Raw genomic sequence first — 21917 nt, 5'->3', positions numbered from 1 at the left:
CTAACACTCAAGAGTTTTAAAACTTCAGAATAGTATGGATGAAAAAAAAACCTTTATCAAAGTTAACTATAATACTACTTTAAAACCTAGACTCTAACTCTTAATGGCCACAGTCCTGTTGGTCTACCCAAGGTGTTTTTGCACCTTGATGTGGCTAATTGTCAAGGTGCTGGGATGCATCTTGGTTTTTCAGTGGGTGTATGACCAGTGATGTGACAAAGATGCATTCTGGTACAGTATCCATTCTGGCTAGCATATATAAGAGCAACTGGAGGTGCAGGCTAAGAGGTACCAAGATGTCCTTTTCACTTTCCGTGGGAAGAATAATATGATAAGCCCAAGGTTCTGGTGTCACTGAGGAGAAGCTGGAACATATCATGGTAATGATCTCATTAGTTTAGATGAGGCTAGACTGTTACTGTTCTTTCTAAACTATTACAGGCTTTAATACTCTACTTGAAGCAGGGTTATTTATTTATTTATTTATTTATTTATTTATTTATTTATTTATTTATTTATTTATTTATTTATTTATTGGATGTCTATCCCACCCATCTAGACCAAAGGTCTACTCTGGGCGGTTTACAAATTTAAAAAGAATAAAACCAAAAACATATATTATACGTCCAAGATGGCGAAGTATAAGGGTTTCAAAGTAAATGAATTTACTGGTTTTGTGATGCCTCAGAAAAATAGAGGGTGGCAGCCAAGTAAATTCCGCTGCTTAAGGATAAAATGGCAGTGTTGCTTGTATTCCACATATACTGATGGGACTAGCAATGAATTCTCTTTCAACATGGGTGATGGGACAGCATCCTTCACTGCACCTGAGACAAGGAGACTCGTTTAAAGGGTGCAGGGCAGGTTGTGTGATCCACGCTACCCTTTGCTCCCATACTACGCCTTCATTCCTGATCTCCCAGCAACTGTTGCATGTAACCAAATGAAAGAGCCAACTTTGGGAGACAAATGTGCAATAATGGGGCATGAGTGCTAGTGTCAGTGCTATGGAGAGGCTGCTTCCCTTATTCAGTAGGCCAGAGTCCTGTTACAGAGACCCTGCATCCTGTGAGTGACAAGCAATATGATACAGTCCTCAGTTTACCACAATGCAGAATGTTTACCTAGGTTGCCTTCTGAGGGAAGAAAGATATCCAAGAATCTTAAGAGTTGTTCTTAGAGCACCACCCTTTGGAACTGGTTACCTATCATGTTCTGCATTGCCTTCTTTCCTCCAAATAATCTTGGATTCTGTAAAGCATTTCAGTTTAGTTCAAATTTGAATTAAATTGTTATGGTAGTTTAAATTTAGGCAGTATTTATTTTTAAGCTATTATAAGCAGCACTGACTGGTTGATTGATTTGTGTCCTAGAATCTTTAGAAATTGGATGAATCAAAAGTGCTTATAAATAAGCCAATGGAAAAAGAAAGAAAAAGACTAGGCCTTGCTGCATAACTGTATGAAGAGTGAAACTAGTGGATGGCAATGCACGGATGCTGTTCTTTCAGGTGAGGCTTTATTGTGCAGCTTCCCTTCCTCATTCGTGCAAGTTTAGGGGGAAGTCCTATCTTATTTGTACTTTTCCTCTGTTTACTCACTGCTTCTTTCATTGTTTTTCTTACCATAGAAAAAGCTATTAAGTAGAGAAGGTCTCTGTGCCCTTTGACTGATAGCATTAGGTGCTGTGTATCTACACTACAAAGTTAAAGCCATCTGAAACCACTTTAACTGCTATGGCTCCAGCCTAAGGAATTCTGGGATTTGTAGTTTGGTGAGGTATATGTGCTCACTAGAGTTTGGGGGTACACTAGCCTCTCTCCAAACTACAAATCCCAGGAGATTGTAGAATGGAGCTTGTTAAATTGGCATAAAAGTGCTGTGATTCTCTGGTGTAGATAACATGCTTACTAGTGTAGATGAGGTTTTACTTCAGGCCAAGAAATGCATGCTAAATGTGTTCTTTATAAGCCACATTTTTCCTTTTCAGCCATGAACATTTGTTGCAATACATATGTGTACCTGACGCACAAAGACCTTTGGAATTACAATTTCAACATCAAGCTACTTGTACGTCTTGAAGTACAAGGGAACTTCCTACTCTGTTGAAATTAGTGAGACTGATTCTATTTAGAGATTACAGTGGAACTAAGACTGGGACTACGAGACCAAACCTTTAACCCTGAATTCATATGATCACCAAATAATCTTTATTTGTGGATGACCTAACCCTGAAACACAGAAGTCTGACAAGTATTACTCACAATTTTAAGCATCAAAATATTGAGTACTGATTAGGACATTCCTTTTCATATTTACTATATAGTGTATAGAACAGAACATGGGGGTATTTGAAGAGATTGTCGCCATTACATACCATCATGAATTTAGCCCACATCCAAAGTCATGCTGGTCCTGTAAAGCGCCCCCCCCCGGCATCTCGGAACAGTTCTGCAGATCCCAACAGCAGTTTTCAGGAGAGCTGGAGCACAGAGGGATGTTTGTTCCCTCTTCTTATTCTGCTGGATTGCACTGTCCTTGAAACAGATGTTGTGCACTAAATCAGCTTTCCTATCAGAACTAGCCCTTTAAAAAGTAATATTCTCACCCTTATTTCTCATACTGCAACCCATTTTAGGAGTTAGTGGCTAAAATCCAATAGTAAGTTGCAACTACCCAATTTTGTGACTTACTACTGGATTTCATATACTGAATGCAGTAAGCTTGAGCTACATAGCAATGAGATGGGATTTACAACAATGTTAACTGCCTTTAAGCTTAACACCTACCCAGTTGACTTCAGCCTGACCCTTTCTGATAATCATTCCACCCTGCCATACTTTTGAATGAATAGTGTCATGACACTTCCAGTATACACTGCACTTCTTTGTAGAAAGCCCATTGGTAGGTTAGGTCTATGGACTGTGGATTACATTCATTTGTCACATATTTCATATTATGTTTTATGTTTACAACCTACATGGCCTATTGATTTGGTTGACCTAAAGCCAGAAGAATTCAGTTTTGCTTGTCAGAAAGGCTATACATGATGTTGGAAGCTGGACTTTGTGTAAAATACACATCACCGATTATCTCTTATAATGAAAAGTTTATCTTTTAATCCCAGGAACACTATTATCCTGGCTACAGGTGATGCTGGTTGAGAAATGGGAGTGTATTCTAGGAGAACATGGAACATAGGCACTGCTACTGATAAGAGTAATCAAAAATGCTAGGAAATATGCTACTCAACTTTTGATATATGTATTTCACTTTAAAGATTATTTGGCCAATATGGAGCATGTATATTTTTTGTCCCCCCCCCCCCCAACATGCTAATCAAGATTATTTGCTAAATCTTGCTTTCAGCTTGGTTGTTCACCAGCCGCCTTGGGTCCCTTTGAAGAGAAAGATGGAAAATAAATAAATAAATAAATAAATAAATAAATAAATAAATAAATAAATAAATAAATAAATAAATAAATAAATTTGGAAGCAGAGTGATTGTGTCAAGTTTGTTTTTATTTAGGTTGCAAAAAATGGCCAAAGTCTCCTCAAATGAAGTCATCTGAATAAACTACCCAGGGGCAGTGAGCTGTTCTGGGTCCCCAAAATTGAGGGAAATGTGGTATATAAACAAAATGAAACAATAAATAAATAAATAAATAAATAAATAAATAAATAAATAAATAAATAAATAAATAAATAGGGCTCCCCATATTATTTGAAGAAATATCTGTATGGCTGCCTGTGTACCTACCTGTCATAAGGAAACAAGCCAGTAGCTGTAAGTAGGGCATTTACAGCTAAACACTACCTCTGCTTTATTTCAAACAAAATTAGTAATAATCTTGCCACTGTAGTCCAAGTTAATTGTGGTTCAAATCACTCTTAGACAAAATTCTTGATAGGGCCCAATGACTATTTGGGCTTGGCGGCAACCTACCGAACCCATGCAAAAATCACTGTGTGGGGAGACCATGAGGGCACCTTAAAAACACTCTTCATTTTTTTAGCAGCAATTTGTGAAATGTTTTCAAAACAAGCCCTTCCTGCTTTTCCAAAGAACTTTTTATCAATTTCCTTGAAACCCCGGGGATTTGATTGTGCTACATAGGTAAATAAAACTAAGGCTGTTCTACTTTGGGCATATTATGAGAAAAATAAGATTCTTTGTGAAAGACAATAATGCCGGGAAAGGCTGAAGGCAATAAGAAAAGGAGAAGACCAAATGAGAGATGGATTGATTCCCTAAAGGAAGCCACAGGCTTGAGTTCACAACAGCTGAGCAGGGCTATTAAGGACAACACATTTTGGAGACTGCTCATTCATAGGATCGCCGGACGTCAGAGGTGACAAATAGGTAGAAGTATCATTGTGTTATGTATATAATGTTAGCAGGTCTATACAGTTTTCATTCTATCCATGTATACTGAGCATTTCCCAAAGTGAGTACAAAAACAACTAGTATGCACATCTATTATAATTATGGCAGCAGGAATATATGAAGCCACCTTATATTAAATCAGTCATTTGCTCCACCTGTATTAAAGGTCAGAATCATGCCCTCTGTGTGCCACATGTGCCCTCCCAAGGCCACAGACCTCTCCCACATTGCCCTCATTGTCAGAAAAAAATAAGATGAAAAGGTTAGAATCAGGTCTCTAGAAGTTTCTGGAAAGACAACTGTTCAATAAAATAAAATGTGCCTCCCTGCACTGTATTTGACCTCAAAAAGGCATTTTTGGAAACTCAAAGCAGCTCTCTGATCACTTCCAATTTTGTTTGTGCAGTCTGTAGTGCTGCCAACCCCCCATTTCTGTAGCCGACTATCCTATAGTCAGTGTTAACCACAGCTACTGGCAGCAACTCTCCAGAATCTTTTCCTGAACATACTTAATTGGAATGAACCTGAGAGCTTCAGTGTGCCAAGCAAGTTTCTTTCTGTTGAGCTACAGCTCTCCTCCAACAACTGGAATGCTAGTAATGTGTGTTCTGGAAATGACAGAAAACACACACCAGATACAGCATCTAGTGAAATCCAGCTAGACTTTGAATTACAAATGAAATTACTCTGTGGCACATGATATGTCCATTACAATAATGTAATTACAATACTAATGTACCTTGAACATCTCAGGTAGGAGGCCATCCAATCTTGGTTTAAAAACTTCCAGCAGAGTACATCACTCAGTTATGTCAGGTAGTTCTTAGTGTATGTGTTTCATGATCAAATGCATGTTACATGTATTTAAGCTGCCAACATTACTACAGATCTGAATCAGCAAGTAGAGTTTACCAATGGCAGGTAACTTCTCCCATGATATCTGTGAGTGAATATGCCAATATTTACAAGCAGTCCACAGTCGCTTATGTCCCTTATTAACAGGCCTTTAGCAAAATAGAGTTATGATATTATGGAGGAGAGAAATTGTATAGTTGTTTGTGAAAATACCCTAGCTTTGCAGAATATAGCCATGAAGATTTTAGGTGCACTGTGTTTCTCTGTTTAAATAACCAAGTGAATACAAAGATGAGAAAGCCCCACCGACCCCATCTTGTTTTTTCTGAATGCATAAAAGTACAGGCTGACATATTCAAGATTTCTGAGATCTACAATACTATCTTGTGTCTCCTGTAGCGCTAGAGCTGACTCACATATATGATGGAGTTTCACAGCATTATATTATTTGAAAAATCCAACTTGAGAAGCAACCACTTTGCTGCAATTCTGTGTGCATAGCACATAAAAATGGAAACTAAATATAATTTTAAAATAAAGAATAATATAAATAAAATAAACAACATATTTTGAACACAGAAACAGACCCAAAGAAGCATATTACAGTAGCTAATGCAACCTTTTTCTTGTGTGTGTGTGTGTCTTGTGTGTACAGACATAATTAACATGAATTTCCCAAACTCTGTTTTGTATGAGAATAACCTCACTTCTTGACAAAATAATCCAGAAGACACAATATTTTGTCATCACATTCCCACCCCCTGCCTCCAAAACAAATGAAAAGACAATTTAGCCTACTGGTTTCTCTTGCACAGTTCTAGAAAGTGACAACATCCATTCTGGAAATGAAGAACAACCTAAGTGCTTAAAATAATGGCCACAATACAAGTAAGAACCAGTTGCTCCTAATTCACTGATTTCAAAAGTCTTAGGGTATTATCCTTTATGCATTTACCTTGGGCATAAGCTCAATTAAACTCAGTGGGACTTATTGTGGAGTAGTAAGCATGCATAGCTTTCTACTGCTGATATCTGTTTTGGGTTGTGGCCAAAGGACGTAATTAAGGTTAATAGACAGATATAAAGTTTGCCAGTGATCTCTGCAGGAGATACCTCATTTTATCAACCACTTTATGCTTAACTGAGGCCAAGATAGTCATGAAAGACACTAAAGCTGCAATCGTATATATACACACATCTACCGATCTACATGGAAATAAATCCTGCTGAATTCCATAGTAGTTATGTCTGGACAGACAGGAACTGGATTGCACTGTTAGTTCAACATCACACTTCCACCCATGGTAAAATATCATAGACTTTGCTTACTGAATAATTTTCTCTACTGCTGGTTAGGAGATGCTTCCGGATGGAGGGCTCCTACTGCTAATACAGTCTTGTGCAACTATTCCATCATTTTTCCCTTACTTAAAGCTGTTCTTCTAGTAAGAAAAAAGAAAAAGCACAGTGATGGAGGAGCACGAAAGGCTAAAAATTAGAGAAAATATCTAGACCTCCCAAAAATTCCAGGAGGGAGGAAATGTAATTGCACAGGAAAAGTCTCATCTGGAAGCATCCGAGGTCTAGAGGATTTCCTTTATAGCAGATCACTGTTTTCTATATAGCTCTTTGGAGATGAACCTTACTCCAGCTGATGATGGGTATTTGGTGCATTTGCTAACTGTGACAATTCATCATTACACATATGCTGGTATAACTGATCTCTGAAATCACAACCAGTTGTTTCCTACCGAAAAGGGCTTATGAAAAGTGGTATTACTGAGCATTTAAAAGATTCCAAAAATAGCATTTGAAGAAAATGGGGACAGAACAGGATTTCAGCAGTGTAGACATAAATAAGAAGCAATACACCACTTGAAAATTTGGCACATTTTTGAGTAACTGCTAACGTGAAATCTTGGTTTTAAAAAAGAAAAGGGAAAAAAAAGAATCTGAATGCAAAGGACAACTTTGCCTTATACTGGAGTTCTGCTGATTCTAGCAATTCAGTGTAACAATATTCCAGAGTCCTGCAAAATTAGTAGTACAGATCAGCCTTTCTGATCAACATACAACATAGTTTTTTTTCTTTTTCTCTTTTTGGTCAGATATTATTTGGGACCGTTACAACCTCGTTGAGGTCAGTCTCTTCATCCCCCTTCGCTGGGCCAGGTTGGAGGACAATACAGGTTCCAGCCTTGGTGCCTGAGGTGTTCGGTTTAAAGCAAAGTAGGTGGCTGCCATTGCACCCTGCAAAAATAAAAATAAGATCATGCAGTAGTTACGAATAATACCATCTTTCCCTTCTATCATTTTCCTCTTCCTTCTAATGTAAACAGAAAGAAGCATCTGTATCAAGACAGCATTGGCAAAGAGATTTCTCCCATGTATTCCATTTTCAAAGCCCACATATATGTTACAGATAAACTAACTTTCTTTCAACATTTCAAATTCAGCTTATGAAGTCAAACAATTTCATAACAGCAGTACAACATTCCTGTGGGTAGAGCACATATCTGGAGTAAAACGTATTGGTTGTGGAGTTTTAGTACACTTCTGTGATTATAACATGTGCCGACAGAATTTCAGGTAATGTCCTTTTGGTTTAAATTCCCCTGTGGATTCCATGATACATTTCATAAAGGAGGTTGAGATTGCAAAGAAAGTGTTTTTGGCTTGGCTTTCCCTTTTCGATGGCATGTTCATTTTTCTGCCACTGTTGTCTGCCACTGGGGGTGGGGGTGGGTTTAAAACCAATTCTCTGTTGCCAGTCTGTCCACAGTCCTCCACTGCACTGCTGCTTCTATCTGTGCTGCCGTCGCTAGGGTGGAGGTTAGTTGGTTGCACAGCAAGTATTCATAAGAATCAATAAATATAGATAATATATACTAAGCCCCACAAGACTCAATATTTTGGTCAGTTATTTTTTAAATATGACCACCCACTTCCCTACAAAATGCTTTCTCTTTTGGACACTCCCACCACAAGTGAATTAACTTTTGTCTCTGGCCAGACTCTCTCCAGCATGTGGAGAAATCTGAACATTTGTTTCAGGTCACCAGACAGGGCTTGACTCAGAATGGCTTTTAAAGCATTCACACTGGTCTGGCTTGAAATTTTTTTAAATTGTAGCATTATTCAGATTTTCTCCCATCGCTGCAGCATGATGCTAACTGAGAAATATAAGTACTGATTGTGTGTGATTGTCACATCAGGAGTTTTTCTTGCCTCCCATAATTGTTTTGTTTTGTTCTCTGATTGGTCTTATGACCATAAGCATATTCTTCCTTTTAAAGTCTGATTTTTTTCCAGATATGAAAGAATATCTCTGTCACTTCTCTTGAATATTAATATGATTTCAGCTTTCATGAGATCTGTAATGGCTGAAATCCAGTAGTAAGCTGCACCTAGAGTAGGCCCACTGAATCAGTGGAAGTTACATAGCGGATGATTCACCAAATCCCTGCTGATTCAATGAGCCTACCCTAGTTGAAGCTTGCTAATTTTTATTATGTGGTCGTAGAACTGATTATACAAATATATATAGAGAGTAAATACATAGTATAGTATAAAATCTTGCTTTAAAATGCCCTTTTAAAAGGGCTGAGGGAAAGCAGCTAAATCTAGCCATTGAAAAGGCAAAGCGGTATATCAGTGCTGTAATTTGGTATAGGTAGTGAAGCTTGCTAGATTTCAGCCAGTGCATACTTCCAGTCAATGTAGATATGAAACCGTTACCCATATTCCTCAAACTATCTTGGATATGAGACCCATCTACTTCATTAGCAATGTGTCACAATGGGCATGAGAATATTTTAAGTGGTGTTAAAACACATAAACACAGAGAGTTTTCCTTCTCCTAGCAGTTCCTTAAGCTAATTGGCACGTGAAACCTAAAAAAAAAAAACCAGTTTATGTTGGAATCGTTGCTTAATATATGGAGAAACATAAAATAGCAATATTTGTACTTACTTTTACCAGGTGAACATCCTGTCTACTGAGCTGATTCTGGGATAAATATTCCCTGTTTATTATCCATGGGTGCCTTAGAACTTGGGCTGCTGTTAAGCGTTGATGGGGATCTACATGAAGCATCTTTGATACAATATCCTGTTAAAAAGGAATTACCAAGAGGACAAAAATATGACAATTTTTCTAGATTTCTGTGGATAAACTTCAGTTTTAAAGCCTAGACAATGGTAGATTACAAACATGGAATTCTAGAATGTAACATGTCCTTGAAATGTCATTGAGAATTAGCGTGCTACATTCTTTTAATATATTCACATATAATGAGATTGAACTGTAAGAGGGAGGGGAAGAGATGGAAACACAAAAACTCTTGGACTTCTGCTTGGATTTCAATATAACTCAAGCCATGTCATTGTTGTCTTCCTGTGCTTGCTCCCAAACCATTCTAATGATGATCAAAATCTTCAACCACATGTTTCTGGTGGATTTCATAGTTACTCTTGACATCCATAAGATGTACTATATCAAGCAGGCATTTTGATGTGGTTCATATTAATCAAGCAGCCCAACTTTTAAACCATGTTAATTTAAGTTTCTACCTTTACTGTCAGAGGGCAGATGCAGCCATGCTAGGCAAATAACATTTAGGTTGTAACATACCGGCATATTTATAGTTGAAAGATTCTGGATGGACTACAGAAGGATATAATGCATTTGCTTACCTTAGCTGCATCAGATATTGAATCCCAGTTTCCACCTGTGAGTGCATATTTTCCACTCCCAATTCTAGCCAGAATCTCCTCTGGAGTATCATCTGGTCCATTTGCAAAAGGAGTGAATCTGTACAGCAAGAAGTACTATTTTTAAAACATGTTTGTGTACAATACAGAATTGTCATATCAAAATATGAGATCTGGTTCAAGTTTAACACTGTAGGGAACACTCTGTCTTCCTATATATATAATGGTATTGGCCTGCACCAATGAGAGCTGTTGGGAGGCGGAGCCAGAGAAACTAGAAGGGAGGGGAGAATCAGAGTCTTCAGTCAGAGAGAGCTAGAGAGAAAAAAAGTTTTGGGGTTTGAGGCAGAGAGAGAGTGTTTAAGGAGTGATTAGTCAGAGTGGGACCGGAATTAATTAAGATAGGAGAGGTTAAAGTAAAATACCGAAGCTTTGTGTAACTTTAAGAATGTGCTTAAGAACTATTCCTAAAACAACTTGTAATCAATAAACCTGTTTCTCTTTAAAAGTTTAGTACTGAATGGACCTCAGTCTTTCATAGGAAATATAGATTGATAAAGAGATCAACTGGTGGCAGCGTGTTAAACGGCGTGTTGGGATACCTTTGTGAGCTCTGTGTTTGGTGAAAGAAACAGGGGCCATGGGGTAAACATCACAAACACCTACTGAAGAAAGTAACAATGTCACTGGTGGAAGTACTACTAAAAACAACAACAGCACATGCTGCAGGATTAAGCCCTTTCTCTACATGAGCACAACTGAAATGTATCGTTCTTTGTCTTAACCCTTCAAGATACAATAAAATTTCAGCTGAAATAAATTTTAGAAATACAAAGTGAAGGACAGGGCAAGAAAGCTATTTTTAGTGTTGTTTCTTTTAATTTAAAAGGGGGGAGAGGAGACAACTTTAATAGTATACATCTTTAGAACTCAAAGCTAAGAAATCCTGCCAATATTATTTATTGTACTGTTCCATGCCTTGTTTCTATCTTTATAATACCTTTTGCTCTCTGAGTTCTGAAGTCTGTCAAAAGATTGCAATGCCAGGAAATCCTTTCACCTACCCTGCTAACATGGTGTACAACAGAATCCCTAAGCTCCAGATATCACAAGCTGCATCATAGCCTTGTCGCTTCAGGACCTGTAGAAAAGGAAAGAAAATAAGAAAAAAGTATTATTATTTTCCTCTCCTATGGGAATTGTGGAATATTTAAAAGTATTTGGTTCATATTGCCTTGACTTTTAGAAAGGATGGTGTCTTGGATTAAAAGTTTTTCAGTAACTGTGCAAGATGAGTTATGCATGTTTATTTATTTATTTAAAATATTTTACCCCTTCTTTCTCCTTGAAAAGGACCCAAGGTGACTTAAAAAAATGAAAGGCAATATTTAAAGCTAAAAACAATGAGTATACAACAGTGGTTAACATCATTAAAAGACAATGTTTAACTATGAACAACAAATAAATAAATAATAAATAAGGAAGCATCTTACAATATTAACAAGCAATTTTAAAGCAAAGATCAGTACGTACGTATATAAAAAAAGTCACTCTGATTAATGGAAAACATAAACATGGAAAGTACAAAATGGAAAACACAAAAATGAAAAATACAAGTAGTACTAAAATCCAGTCAAAGCAGTAATGCATAATATTTTATCTAGCAATCACACACAGGTAGCTGGTTTACTGAGGGAAGGCTTGCCTGAGGAGAAAGGTCTTTGCCTGCTTGTGGAAGGATAGCAACGATGGGGCCAGTCTGGCCTCCTGTGGGAGTGAGTTCCAAAGTCTGGGAGCAGCCACAGAGAAGGCGATATGCCCCATCAGACACACCTGTGAAGGCAGTGGGACCAAGAGAAGCGCTTCTCCTGATTATCTAAACACCCAAGTCAGCTCATAATGGGAGATACAGTCTTTGAGACACCTTGGATCCAAGTCACCTAGGGCCTTGTAGTTTAAAACCAACACTTTGAATTGTGCCCCGTAACTAACTGATCTGCTGTAACACGGAGGTTATGTGATCCCTATAATGAGCATCCATTAGCAAACTGGTTGCTTCATTTTGGACCCGCTAAAGTTTCCTGGTACTTTCCATCAGCAGCCCCACGTAGAGTGCACTACATTAATCCAGCTGGGAAGTAACTAGGGTGTGTATCACAGTGGCCAGATCAGATCTCTTACGAAATGGACACAGCTGGCACACTAGTTTTAGTTGTGCAAATTCACTTCTGGCCATCCCCAAGGCTATTTTATTTTTCTAGCTCTGCATGCTTCATTTTTGTTTGCCAAACAAACAGAAAAGATATTGAAGAAGGGAGAACTGAATGCCAGAATTGGCACACTTGTGACTCCTGTATCCCAGGAGCCTTCTGCAATAAGTAGTTACTGAGAAATGATATAAGATAAACATTCATGGGGTAAACAAGCAAAAATGATTTAAAAAAATCTCACTCTTTTATGCAGTAGCATAGTGGCCACCCTGTTTCTAGGTTCTTCTGTTTCCTCTAACTTAGTTCCGTCTAGCCGCCTAGAGTGGTCGTTCGACTAGATAGGTGGGGTATGTATTTATAAATAAATAAATAAATAAATAAATAAATAGATAGATAGATAGATAGATAGATAGATAGATAGATAGATAGATAGATAGATAGATAGATAGATAGATAGATAGATAGATAGATAGATAGATAAATAAATAAATAAATAAATAAATAAATGTTACAGTAGCTGGGAGGGAGGTGGATTTTTCCCCAGAAAAATATACAGTATTTTTGCAAGTTATCCCTGGTGTAATGCAAAGTATTTGAAGGTGGTGTGGTCCTGAATAGCTATTTAAGAACTAATCATTCTACAAAAGACCTGCTATTATTTGCTGTTACAGACATGCATTTCTTGACTCCTAAGAGAGTTAGTTGGTCCATTTCTCATTTTGGCCATTCCTGACTTGATGCATTAGATAGAAGGTGATGGACAAAGGCCCCGTGGCATTTAGGGCAGAGGTTCCCAAACTCTTGCGGGTGCAACCCCCAGAGGGTGTTAAAAAGTCCAGTAGGGTGGGAGGTACTGAGATTTTTATTTTTATTCTGAAACAGTGAATTGAATTTTTGTTAAAAATGGGTTACATGATAGTGGGGAGGCATGAGAGTTTCTTCAAAAGGTGCATGATGTTGAAACGTTTAGCAACTGATCATTCAGAGTATGGCATCTTCCCAAAAAGATTCTGAATTCTGACAAGAACTTTCTGATATCTAATTAGAAAAAGAATGATAGCATATTTTAATGTTGGAAATGTTTTAATATTTAATTCTAATATTATACATGACTGTTTTCCTAGTGATACATTCCTTCATAGAATAGGGTTTTTTGGAACTATTTCTTTACTGAGTATTTTACTGATAGAAATAGCTTGAATATTGTGATATTCTGATTCTGTCCAAACTATTTTCAATCTATTAATGTATTCTTAATGTTTGCAAGCAGCCTTGGACATTATTCTGTTAGTGGAATGGCAGGATGGATGGATGGATGGATGGATGGATGGATGGATGGATGGATGGATAGATAGATAGATAGATAGATAGATAGATAGATAGATAGATAGATAGATAGATAGATAGATAGATAGATAGATAGATAGATAGATAGATAGATAGATAGATAGATAGATAGATAGATAGATAGACAGACAGACAGACAGACAGACAGACAGACAGACAGACAGACAGACAGACAGACAGACAGACAGACAGACTGACTGACTGACTGACTGACTGACTGACTGACTGACTGACTGACTGACTAATTGATTGGTTTATTCATATGTTTCAAACAAGGCTTTGAAATTTATGACAGCTTAAAATATGATGCTGATAAATATTCTCTCTTTAGTTTTCAAAGATTCTTTTTCAAATACCAGCTGCATTGATCAGTAAAACCTTGAATACGTGGGGAAAGAATGCATGTGACAGTATCTCAGAGTTGCAAATTTTTTTTGAACAATGAGGGCAACAGCATGATTTTGGCAGTTTTAATTTATTGATAATATGAAATTGCCTGTAGGAGTCCTCATATTATGTAGTTTTAAGGATTAATATCTGCTGAGATACTCTGAGTGTATAAATAAAACACAGCATGTAGCTGCACGAACACACAGCATGTAAAATCCTCCTTATACAGAACCAAAAAGTGTGGTGAGTGTTATGCTGCACCCAAAGTGTGATGCCTTGCTGGGGATTTAATGAGAAAATGAATAAATTTCATGAAGGTGGAACAAATTTAAAACCTCATGTTCCTTCAAAAGATATCAGGAGCCTTTGTATATGTGGCCTGATATGTGGTCAGCCTGCAGATGTTTCCACTAGATGGCAGGTCAGTTCTTCCTCTCAGCCATACTTGGCCATCTGTTATATTTCATGCTATAGCTATGACATTGCTATCTGATAGCAAATGAATAATGGCTTCCAGGTAAAAAGAGATATATGGAAGAACATGCATCTTTGTCAATCCCATACTTGGCTGCTCCGTATTCTAACTATATAAGTGTTGTAACTGGCCATACAAAACACCAGATGTTTGGAGGAGAGGGCCATTGAAGCCTTAGGGGGAAACTAAAGTTTAAAGCAGCTTATTCCATTAGCAGCTGACTAAATGGCTCAGGGATTTAGGTATCTGGCTGTAGAGTCAGAGGCAGGGAGTTCAACTCTGCCTCCTGTGAGTAGAGCCAGCCTGTGTGGTCTTGGGCAAGCTGCACAGCCTCATCATCACATTAGCAGCAGCAGCACTTGTGAAGGAGATAACCTAAAGCAAAGAATGAAATGTTTAACCTTTTTGCTGACAGCTGTTTCTGCAGAGAAACTTCATCCCATCAGACCTATCTTGACTATTCTGCACTCCAATACCACAGGAAGGATTTCAGACCCGTGTTTATTAGGTAAAAGTGCCAAGTCCTAGGGATCACCAAATGCCAGCTTCTGGCTCTTCAACTGTTGATCTCCAAAACAAAAGAATGAAACCCTTGGAGTACAAAATGGTCCAGAGCAACAGCAGGGACCATAGTATCCAAACACATGAAGAGACTTATCAAGAGTTTACTGCTCAGATGGAATGGACCAATCCTTCTGCAATCTTCGTAAGTCAAATTAGGCCATGCTTCAATTGGCATCATTTCATGCTGCTCTAAGAATCAGAGCCTTTATAGCAGTGGCCCCACATGGGAAAGAACTCCTTTAGGAAATGAACACTTTGAGCACATGCTAGAAAACTACAAATGGATGAAAAAATGAAAAGTTTTCCTGACTTTGTTAGGATTTCTACTACCTACAAGATATTACAAAAAAAGTAATACTTTCCCCAATCATCTATTACTATTTTGATTCCTATATGGAAAAAAATTATGTGAATACTCTGGGCAACCATTGCTTTTCAACATACCTCAGGTGCTACAAAATTGGCTGTATAACATGGTGTCATTAGCAGACCATTCTCAGCTCTCAGCTGTTTGGCAAATCCAAAATCACAGATCCTGATGGAGTCTGGGTTACCTGACTCATCCATATACAGAATATTACTAGGCTTCAGATCTCGATGAACAACCTGAAAAGGAAGTTGAAAATAATTCTACTATTCTATAAAAGCATAGTCAAATGGTTTTTAGTGACAAATGGAAATTCTTGAGATTAGACTATAATTATCAGGAGCCAGGGTCAGAGCAGAGCCATGCTTTGATAATTGCTGATGTTTACCAAATAATATTGAAAGTAAGCATGCATTTTAGTCATAAGATCGGGGAAATAGATTATTTTTTTACATTTACATTAGGTTTTCAAACTGTCAAAATTATTTGTGTGGAAAAAAAAATCTGACATTTTCTTTAAAAGTGAAATGGTGATTGAAAACAACTCAGAAACATGATTTTTCCTGTTCAGACAAGTAACAGAAACCATAAATTACAAGCAGTAAAATACTGGACATCACAACTAGGAATCTTATAAGAAATCTCTTGCATAAAAGATGACATGGAAGGCATAGTGCCATTCCATTCTGTATTTGGTCAACTCTTTTTCAAAAGTAAATTTTAATCACCTACAAGCTTCTGATATTATTTGGATAGATTCACTTCAATATTTCAGAGAAATAAAATGACAGTTTTGAGAATGCTGTTTGTATTCAGAGGAAATGATACTTACTCCCTGGGAATGCAAATAGTCTACAGTCTTGGTAATAGTACAAAGGACAGCGCTAGCCTCTCGTTCTGAGAAGCACTTCTGTCGAAGTATTCGGTCTAAGAGTTCTCCTCCTCGCATCAGCTCCATCACAAGGTACACGTATTTTCCATCATCATAGACCTGTTGTATGCAGATGGATCATCAGGTGCTTATTCCACAAAGTTCCATTACATAGGTGGTATGTAGTAAATGCACAAGGTTATCAATCCTCAGTTGTGGAGGCACAACAATTTCCTCCTTATTGCTGAGGTCATGATCAGATGGAAGATGGAAAAATTATAATACAATTCTACTTGGATGTGTAGAAGTCATTTAAAGTCATTTAAAGATCTGGCTCTTCAGGCAGACCTTCCCTCCAATTAACACCTGATTTTCTTTTTTCTTTAGCTTTTCTTCCATCATGACCTTCTAATTTGCTGATTTAATGATGTGATTTTTTATATATACTTTGATGATTTTATTTGATTGTATTTTATAATGTTTTATTCTTCTTTGTAAGCAGCCCCGAGTGGACTCTGTCTAGAGGGGCGGGGTAGAAATCGAAAAATAAATAAATATTTTATATTTATATATTTTATATATTATAGTATTATATTATATATAATATAATAAAATATATTATTATATTTTTATATATTATAATATATTATAATATATTATAAATATTATAAAAATATTTAAATAAAATGTTTAAATATTTTATTTTATAATGTTTTATTCTTCTTTGTAAGCTGCCCCGAGTAGACTCTGTCTAGAGGGGCGGGGTAGAAATCGAATAATTAAAAAATAAATAAATAAATAAATAAATAAATAAATAAATAAACAAACAAACAAACAAACAAACAAATAAATAAATAAATAAATAAATAAATTCTGGAGCAGTTTTTATGGAAATTGTAGACTGCATGAAATGTTTTAACTTTACAACAGCTGAACAGGCCTAACAATAATTTTAAAATGTGGTCTTAGTGTGCAAATACAGCAGAACCACAATAAATATGATGTAAAGACAACGTTTGGATCTAAATCTGTCACTGCTGTAAGATATTTAGCTCTCTACTTCTTTACAGGTTAGCAAATGTCTGTCTTTCAATACAATCCTTTAGTTAACTTAAGGGTCTTTGAAACATGACACAATTTTCTGGCTACATGACATACTAAATAAGAGAGTAGAGATCCCTGTGCTACTCATCAAGTAGAAAACAGCATTAGAACAGCAAAATGGGGGTGGCACTGGTAAAACTACACCTTAAATATCGTATGGACCTGAAAAACCCTATTGTTGTTGTTATATACTGTCAAGTCACCTCTCACTTATAGCAACACAATGAATGAGTAAATGCCAAAATGTCCTATTATTAATAGCCCTGCTCAGCTCTTGTAAACTCAAGCCTGTTGCTTCCTTTAGGCAGTCAATCAAAATATGACTCTTTCAGCTTTCACATCCATATATAGTAATTGGTAATACAATAGTATTTGTGATCTTGGCCTTGGTCTCGAAACTCTTTTACAGTTACTATCAGTAACTTGACACACATAATGCACACAAATCCAGTGATAATATGAACCAAGAAAATTCACAAAATGCATCTGGAACTGACTTCATATTCTTTCATCAGTCAAGAGCACTTATTTATCTGTAGTTTAGCTTGGTAATTAGGAGACGTGTCCAGATGGTGACTTCAGAAACTACTTACATCTTTGAGAGTGATGATGTTTGGGTGCTGTCCATATCTCAGAAGAATCTCAATTTCTTCAGATGGATCCCTTTTGCTCTTATCAATTATCTAGAAGAAGAAGAAGAAGACAGTAGTAAGCTATGAGAACACAGAATTCAAGTGCAAGTCTAACCAGCCCCATAAGCCTCATATATGCATTTACTGGGGGTTATGAAAGCTTCATAGGCATATACAAACTGGAAGCACAATGAAACAACCATCAAAGCAGCATGAAACTGTAATCAGGAAAAAGAAATTTTACCAATCACCAGGATAAGTAAATGCCATTTATACAGAGGAAACATATATCACCATTGCTTAATTTATCTTAAGACAGCATTGAAATTTGTTTGGTTCAGCTTTTAATTCAAACCAATGTAATTTGCATTTCTTGATTAAACAGAAAATGCAATGCAATTATTTTTTGCTTTTTGCATCCAGCTCAGTTTTTGTATGTCTGGGATCCTGCCACATAATACAATATAACATGTATAATGATAAGCTTATAAGGCACAAATGAATGCTTATCTTCAATGAATTATATCATATTCAAGTAATTTTCTGAGAGAGCAGCTCCACTAACTATAGTATGATAAATAGAACTTCCCAGGAGGAAAACATGTGAACAGATATCTAATACAGTACAGGAATTCTAACCTAATGGTTTAAGATCAAGAAGAACATTGGATTTCTGTGCAGTCAGGAAAAACAAGTGCAGTACATCTCCTAAAAATAAGTCCTCTGTGAGTCATATTTATATTTCAACTCGTCTCTCTCCCTTCTATCAAATTACCAAGGTTATAAGAGCTTATTACAGGATTGCTAACATTATTTAAGAGGAGCATGGCATAATTTTTTTACGATGTCTTGAAAGAGAGGTAATATAATAGTAATTGTTTCTGGGAGATCACTCTTTGCACAGTTAGGTTTCATTAGCTTCAGTGATTCATTCAACCCATGGTAGCATTTTCCATAAAATTAGAGTAATAATCTTTTACAAGAAATTGGCTAACTAATGGCAGATTTTGTTAAGGAAGTCACATAGCGTTCAGTACAAAATATGCCATGATTTCTGCAGGCAATACATGCTCAGTTACTTGTGCTATTTATTAATTCAGATTCATAACATTTGCCTCCAAATGTTATGGGACAGGTGAACACTGGTACATTGCACACAAAAGACTAGCTAATGACACGCATTAATCACAGTGGCAGATCATCCCCCTCTTATCACAACAATACACCCATAACAAAAAACACTCAAATCACCATAATCACCCAATCTCCTGAAAGCTGATCCCACAGCTACAAATATTCAACTATCCTACACACCACACCAGAACACAGACAGAGTTCTAACTCCTGTCCTCTGAAGATGCTGGCCACAGAGACTGGCAAAATGTTAGGAAGAAAAACCTCCAGAACATAGCCAAACAGCCCGAAAAACCTACAACAACCAGTGGAGATTTGTTGAATCAACTTTTCTGTAGGTTCCATTGATTCAAGTGGTCTTCTTCTAATCATGAAGTACTCTGACATATCAAGTTGAAGTTACAGTAGGTTTGTCAGAGTATGGAGGAGGGAACCCATTAAATCCCCATTGATTTGATGGGCCTACTTCAGTGCAACTTACTATGCTAAGCAACAGCATTTTCCCTGTTCTTTCCAAATAGGAATAGCAAAAGAAGACGTGGCACATGCTCAGAGACAATCACCTGAATACTATTTAAAATATTTCAGGGGTGAGAAAAGAGGCTGAAGTGTTTCTGTCCACACTAAATTTCAACACCAGTTCAGAATCATTTGTTTTTCCTTGCCACATGACAGAGGAACAATGGTCATTCTCCCTGGTTGCTGGGAAACATAAAATGATGATAAAACATACAGCTTGAGAAGCAATGCATTCTCCGTAAACAGAAGAATTTGTGGAATTACAATGTAGACTGGGATCTATTCTGCTCTGTGGGTCAGTTAACAACAAAAAAATAGCACATTTTAGACAACTATTTCAGCTCACATGAGTGAGCTGCCTGTATGAGTAACAATAGCAGGTGGGCCAGAATTTGACAAGATGACAGCATTTGTGGTATTCCATCTGTTACATCGTTCAAAGAAACAAACCAATTTTTGCATGATGTGACAGAAGGGGAAATTAAGCACTAGTTAAAACATGAGAATTGGTCCTCCTCCTATGGGTCACTACAACTTTCTCATTAACATATACATAATAAAGATGGGGAAATGCATTCATTTGATTTGCATTTTAATACAACCTAACCCATTTTACACTTCTTGAAGTACAAAGTGGATGAGACAAAATAAACTTTCATTTTGTGCACTTCTCCAGATTTTGCAGCTGAGTGCTTTGATAAAAAATGTATCCAGTTGGAGAAATTTGTACCCCAAAAATGCATACATTAAGAGAAATATACACAACATACATCAGAAATAGGCACAACATAAAAATATCCGTGCAAAATGCACATTTTGGAGGGAAGAAAGCTATAGAAACGTATTTGAATTTTCTTGCATCTTTGCAATCGAAACCTTCGCGGATAGAGGAAAAATGGAATGGACTCAACTTTTAATTCAAGAATTTCAGAGATTGCTGAAGCCGAGTCAGACAGTTATCCATGTTTTGCAGCCCATCTTTTACAAGCACCTCTCTGTTTAGTTTTATTAATGACTCCCAGAAATTGCTTTTTACGCTACTAAAATTCAGATATTTATTTTATTGAGAGGTCTGAATAAGTGAAAAACAAGTCTCAAAGTGCCTGAATCTTTAACTGTGCCCTACAGCTAAGTGAGTTAAGTATCTGGCTGTGGAGCCAGAGGTACGAGTTCAGTTCCCCACTGTACATCCTGGAACAGCCAGCCTATGTGGGCCTTGGGCAAGCTGCACAGTCTCAGGGTGACCCCGGAAGAAGGGAATGTTACATTTCTTCTTCTTCTTCTTCTTCTTCTTCTTCTTCTTCTTCTTGAGATTTTTTTAATTATATAAAATCAATCTATGTTGATTTAACATCGTGCCACCTGAGTACAGCTTATATTCATTTGTTAAAACAATGACCATACACATTACGCTCCTAATCTATACAACGTCCTTCTAGTCATTGATAGAACAAGTCCCATGTTTGATAATATTTTGTATCTGCTTTCCCTTTGATTTTCAGTGTTAGTCTGTCCATTTCGGCGCAGTCCAATATCTTTTTAATTATTTCTTGATCCGTAGGTGTTCCTTCCTTTTTCCAGTACTGTGCATATATAATCCTCGTGGCTGTTAAAATATGCAGTATTAAATATATATTTTGTTTATCAACAATGTTACATTTCTGAGTACTCTCTACCTAGAAAACCCTAGAAAAGGGTTGCCATGAGTCAAAACTGACTTGACGGAGGCGAGGGAGGGAGGGGGAGGAGGAGAAAATAAATACTCTCTTTGGGGAGCTTTCTCTTCCTACAATTCTCCAAATGTAAGCCCTCTATTAGTGTATCTAACAATTTCACTTAAATGTATTAAGGAGTTCTTGTACTTGGATTGTGTGGGAGGCACACACAAAGTTGGGGGCCCTGATGGAATAGTCCTTACAGCCTCCTGGTAGCGCCTGTCATTCATACAAATTACATATTATTGGAGATATTATGGTTTCGGATTATGACTCCAAGGACTACCTGGCCAGTATGAAGGTTATTATGCTTGTCGGGATTCAGAAGGGGTTCTGGGAGTTGTTTTAAAACTAATGTTTCCAGTCTCTGCTCAGTCAACAGAACATTAGTTGACGGTGAACTCCTTCATAGATGACATATAGTAACATGCTATATTTTTTCATGTACTCAACAACAGCTACCACACAAACGAACAGTCTGTGAAAGCTATATTGTATAAACAACAATATGACTGTGGCAGCCCAGTATGCCATATGTATTTAGTAACTGAAAAAGTAAGCTCTAATATATTGTAAACTTTGTGTTGATTTAAACAACCTGATCTGACTTTCCTATGCACAAATTATGATTAAACA

At 37.0% G+C, this 21917-nt stretch overlaps 1 protein-coding gene across 3 annotated transcripts in view; it reads right to left on the bottom strand.

Annotated features, from left to right (window-relative positions):
- Window positions 1–4024: 4024 nt before the first annotated feature.
- RPS6KA2 (ribosomal protein S6 kinase A2) overlaps window positions 4025–21917 on the bottom strand; it is a 279999-nt gene continuing 262106 nt past the window's right edge. For all 3 annotated transcript variants that reach the window (XM_072994259.2, XM_072994268.2, XM_020808570.3), the window contains 7 exons: window positions 17875–17964; window positions 16139–16297; window positions 15384–15545; window positions 11018–11094; window positions 9936–10053; window positions 9214–9351; window positions 4025–7491 (listed from right to left, as the gene is read on the bottom strand). In XM_072994259.2, coding sequence (XP_072850360.2) covers window positions 7366–7491; window positions 9214–9351; window positions 9936–10053; window positions 11018–11094; window positions 15384–15545; window positions 16139–16297; window positions 17875–17964 — 870 coding nt within the window. In that variant the 3' untranslated portion in view covers window positions 4025–7365. The remainder of the gene's footprint in view (window positions 7492–9213; window positions 9352–9935; window positions 10054–11017; window positions 11095–15383; window positions 15546–16138; window positions 16298–17874; window positions 17965–21917) is intronic.

The sequence above is a fragment of the Pogona vitticeps genome, chromosome 1, assembly GCF_051106095.1.
Source record: "Pogona vitticeps strain Pit_001003342236 chromosome 1, PviZW2.1, whole genome shotgun sequence".
Lineage (NCBI taxonomy): Eukaryota > Metazoa > Chordata > Lepidosauria > Squamata > Agamidae > Pogona > Pogona vitticeps.
This window is presented reverse-complemented; position numbering and strand designations above follow the sequence as displayed.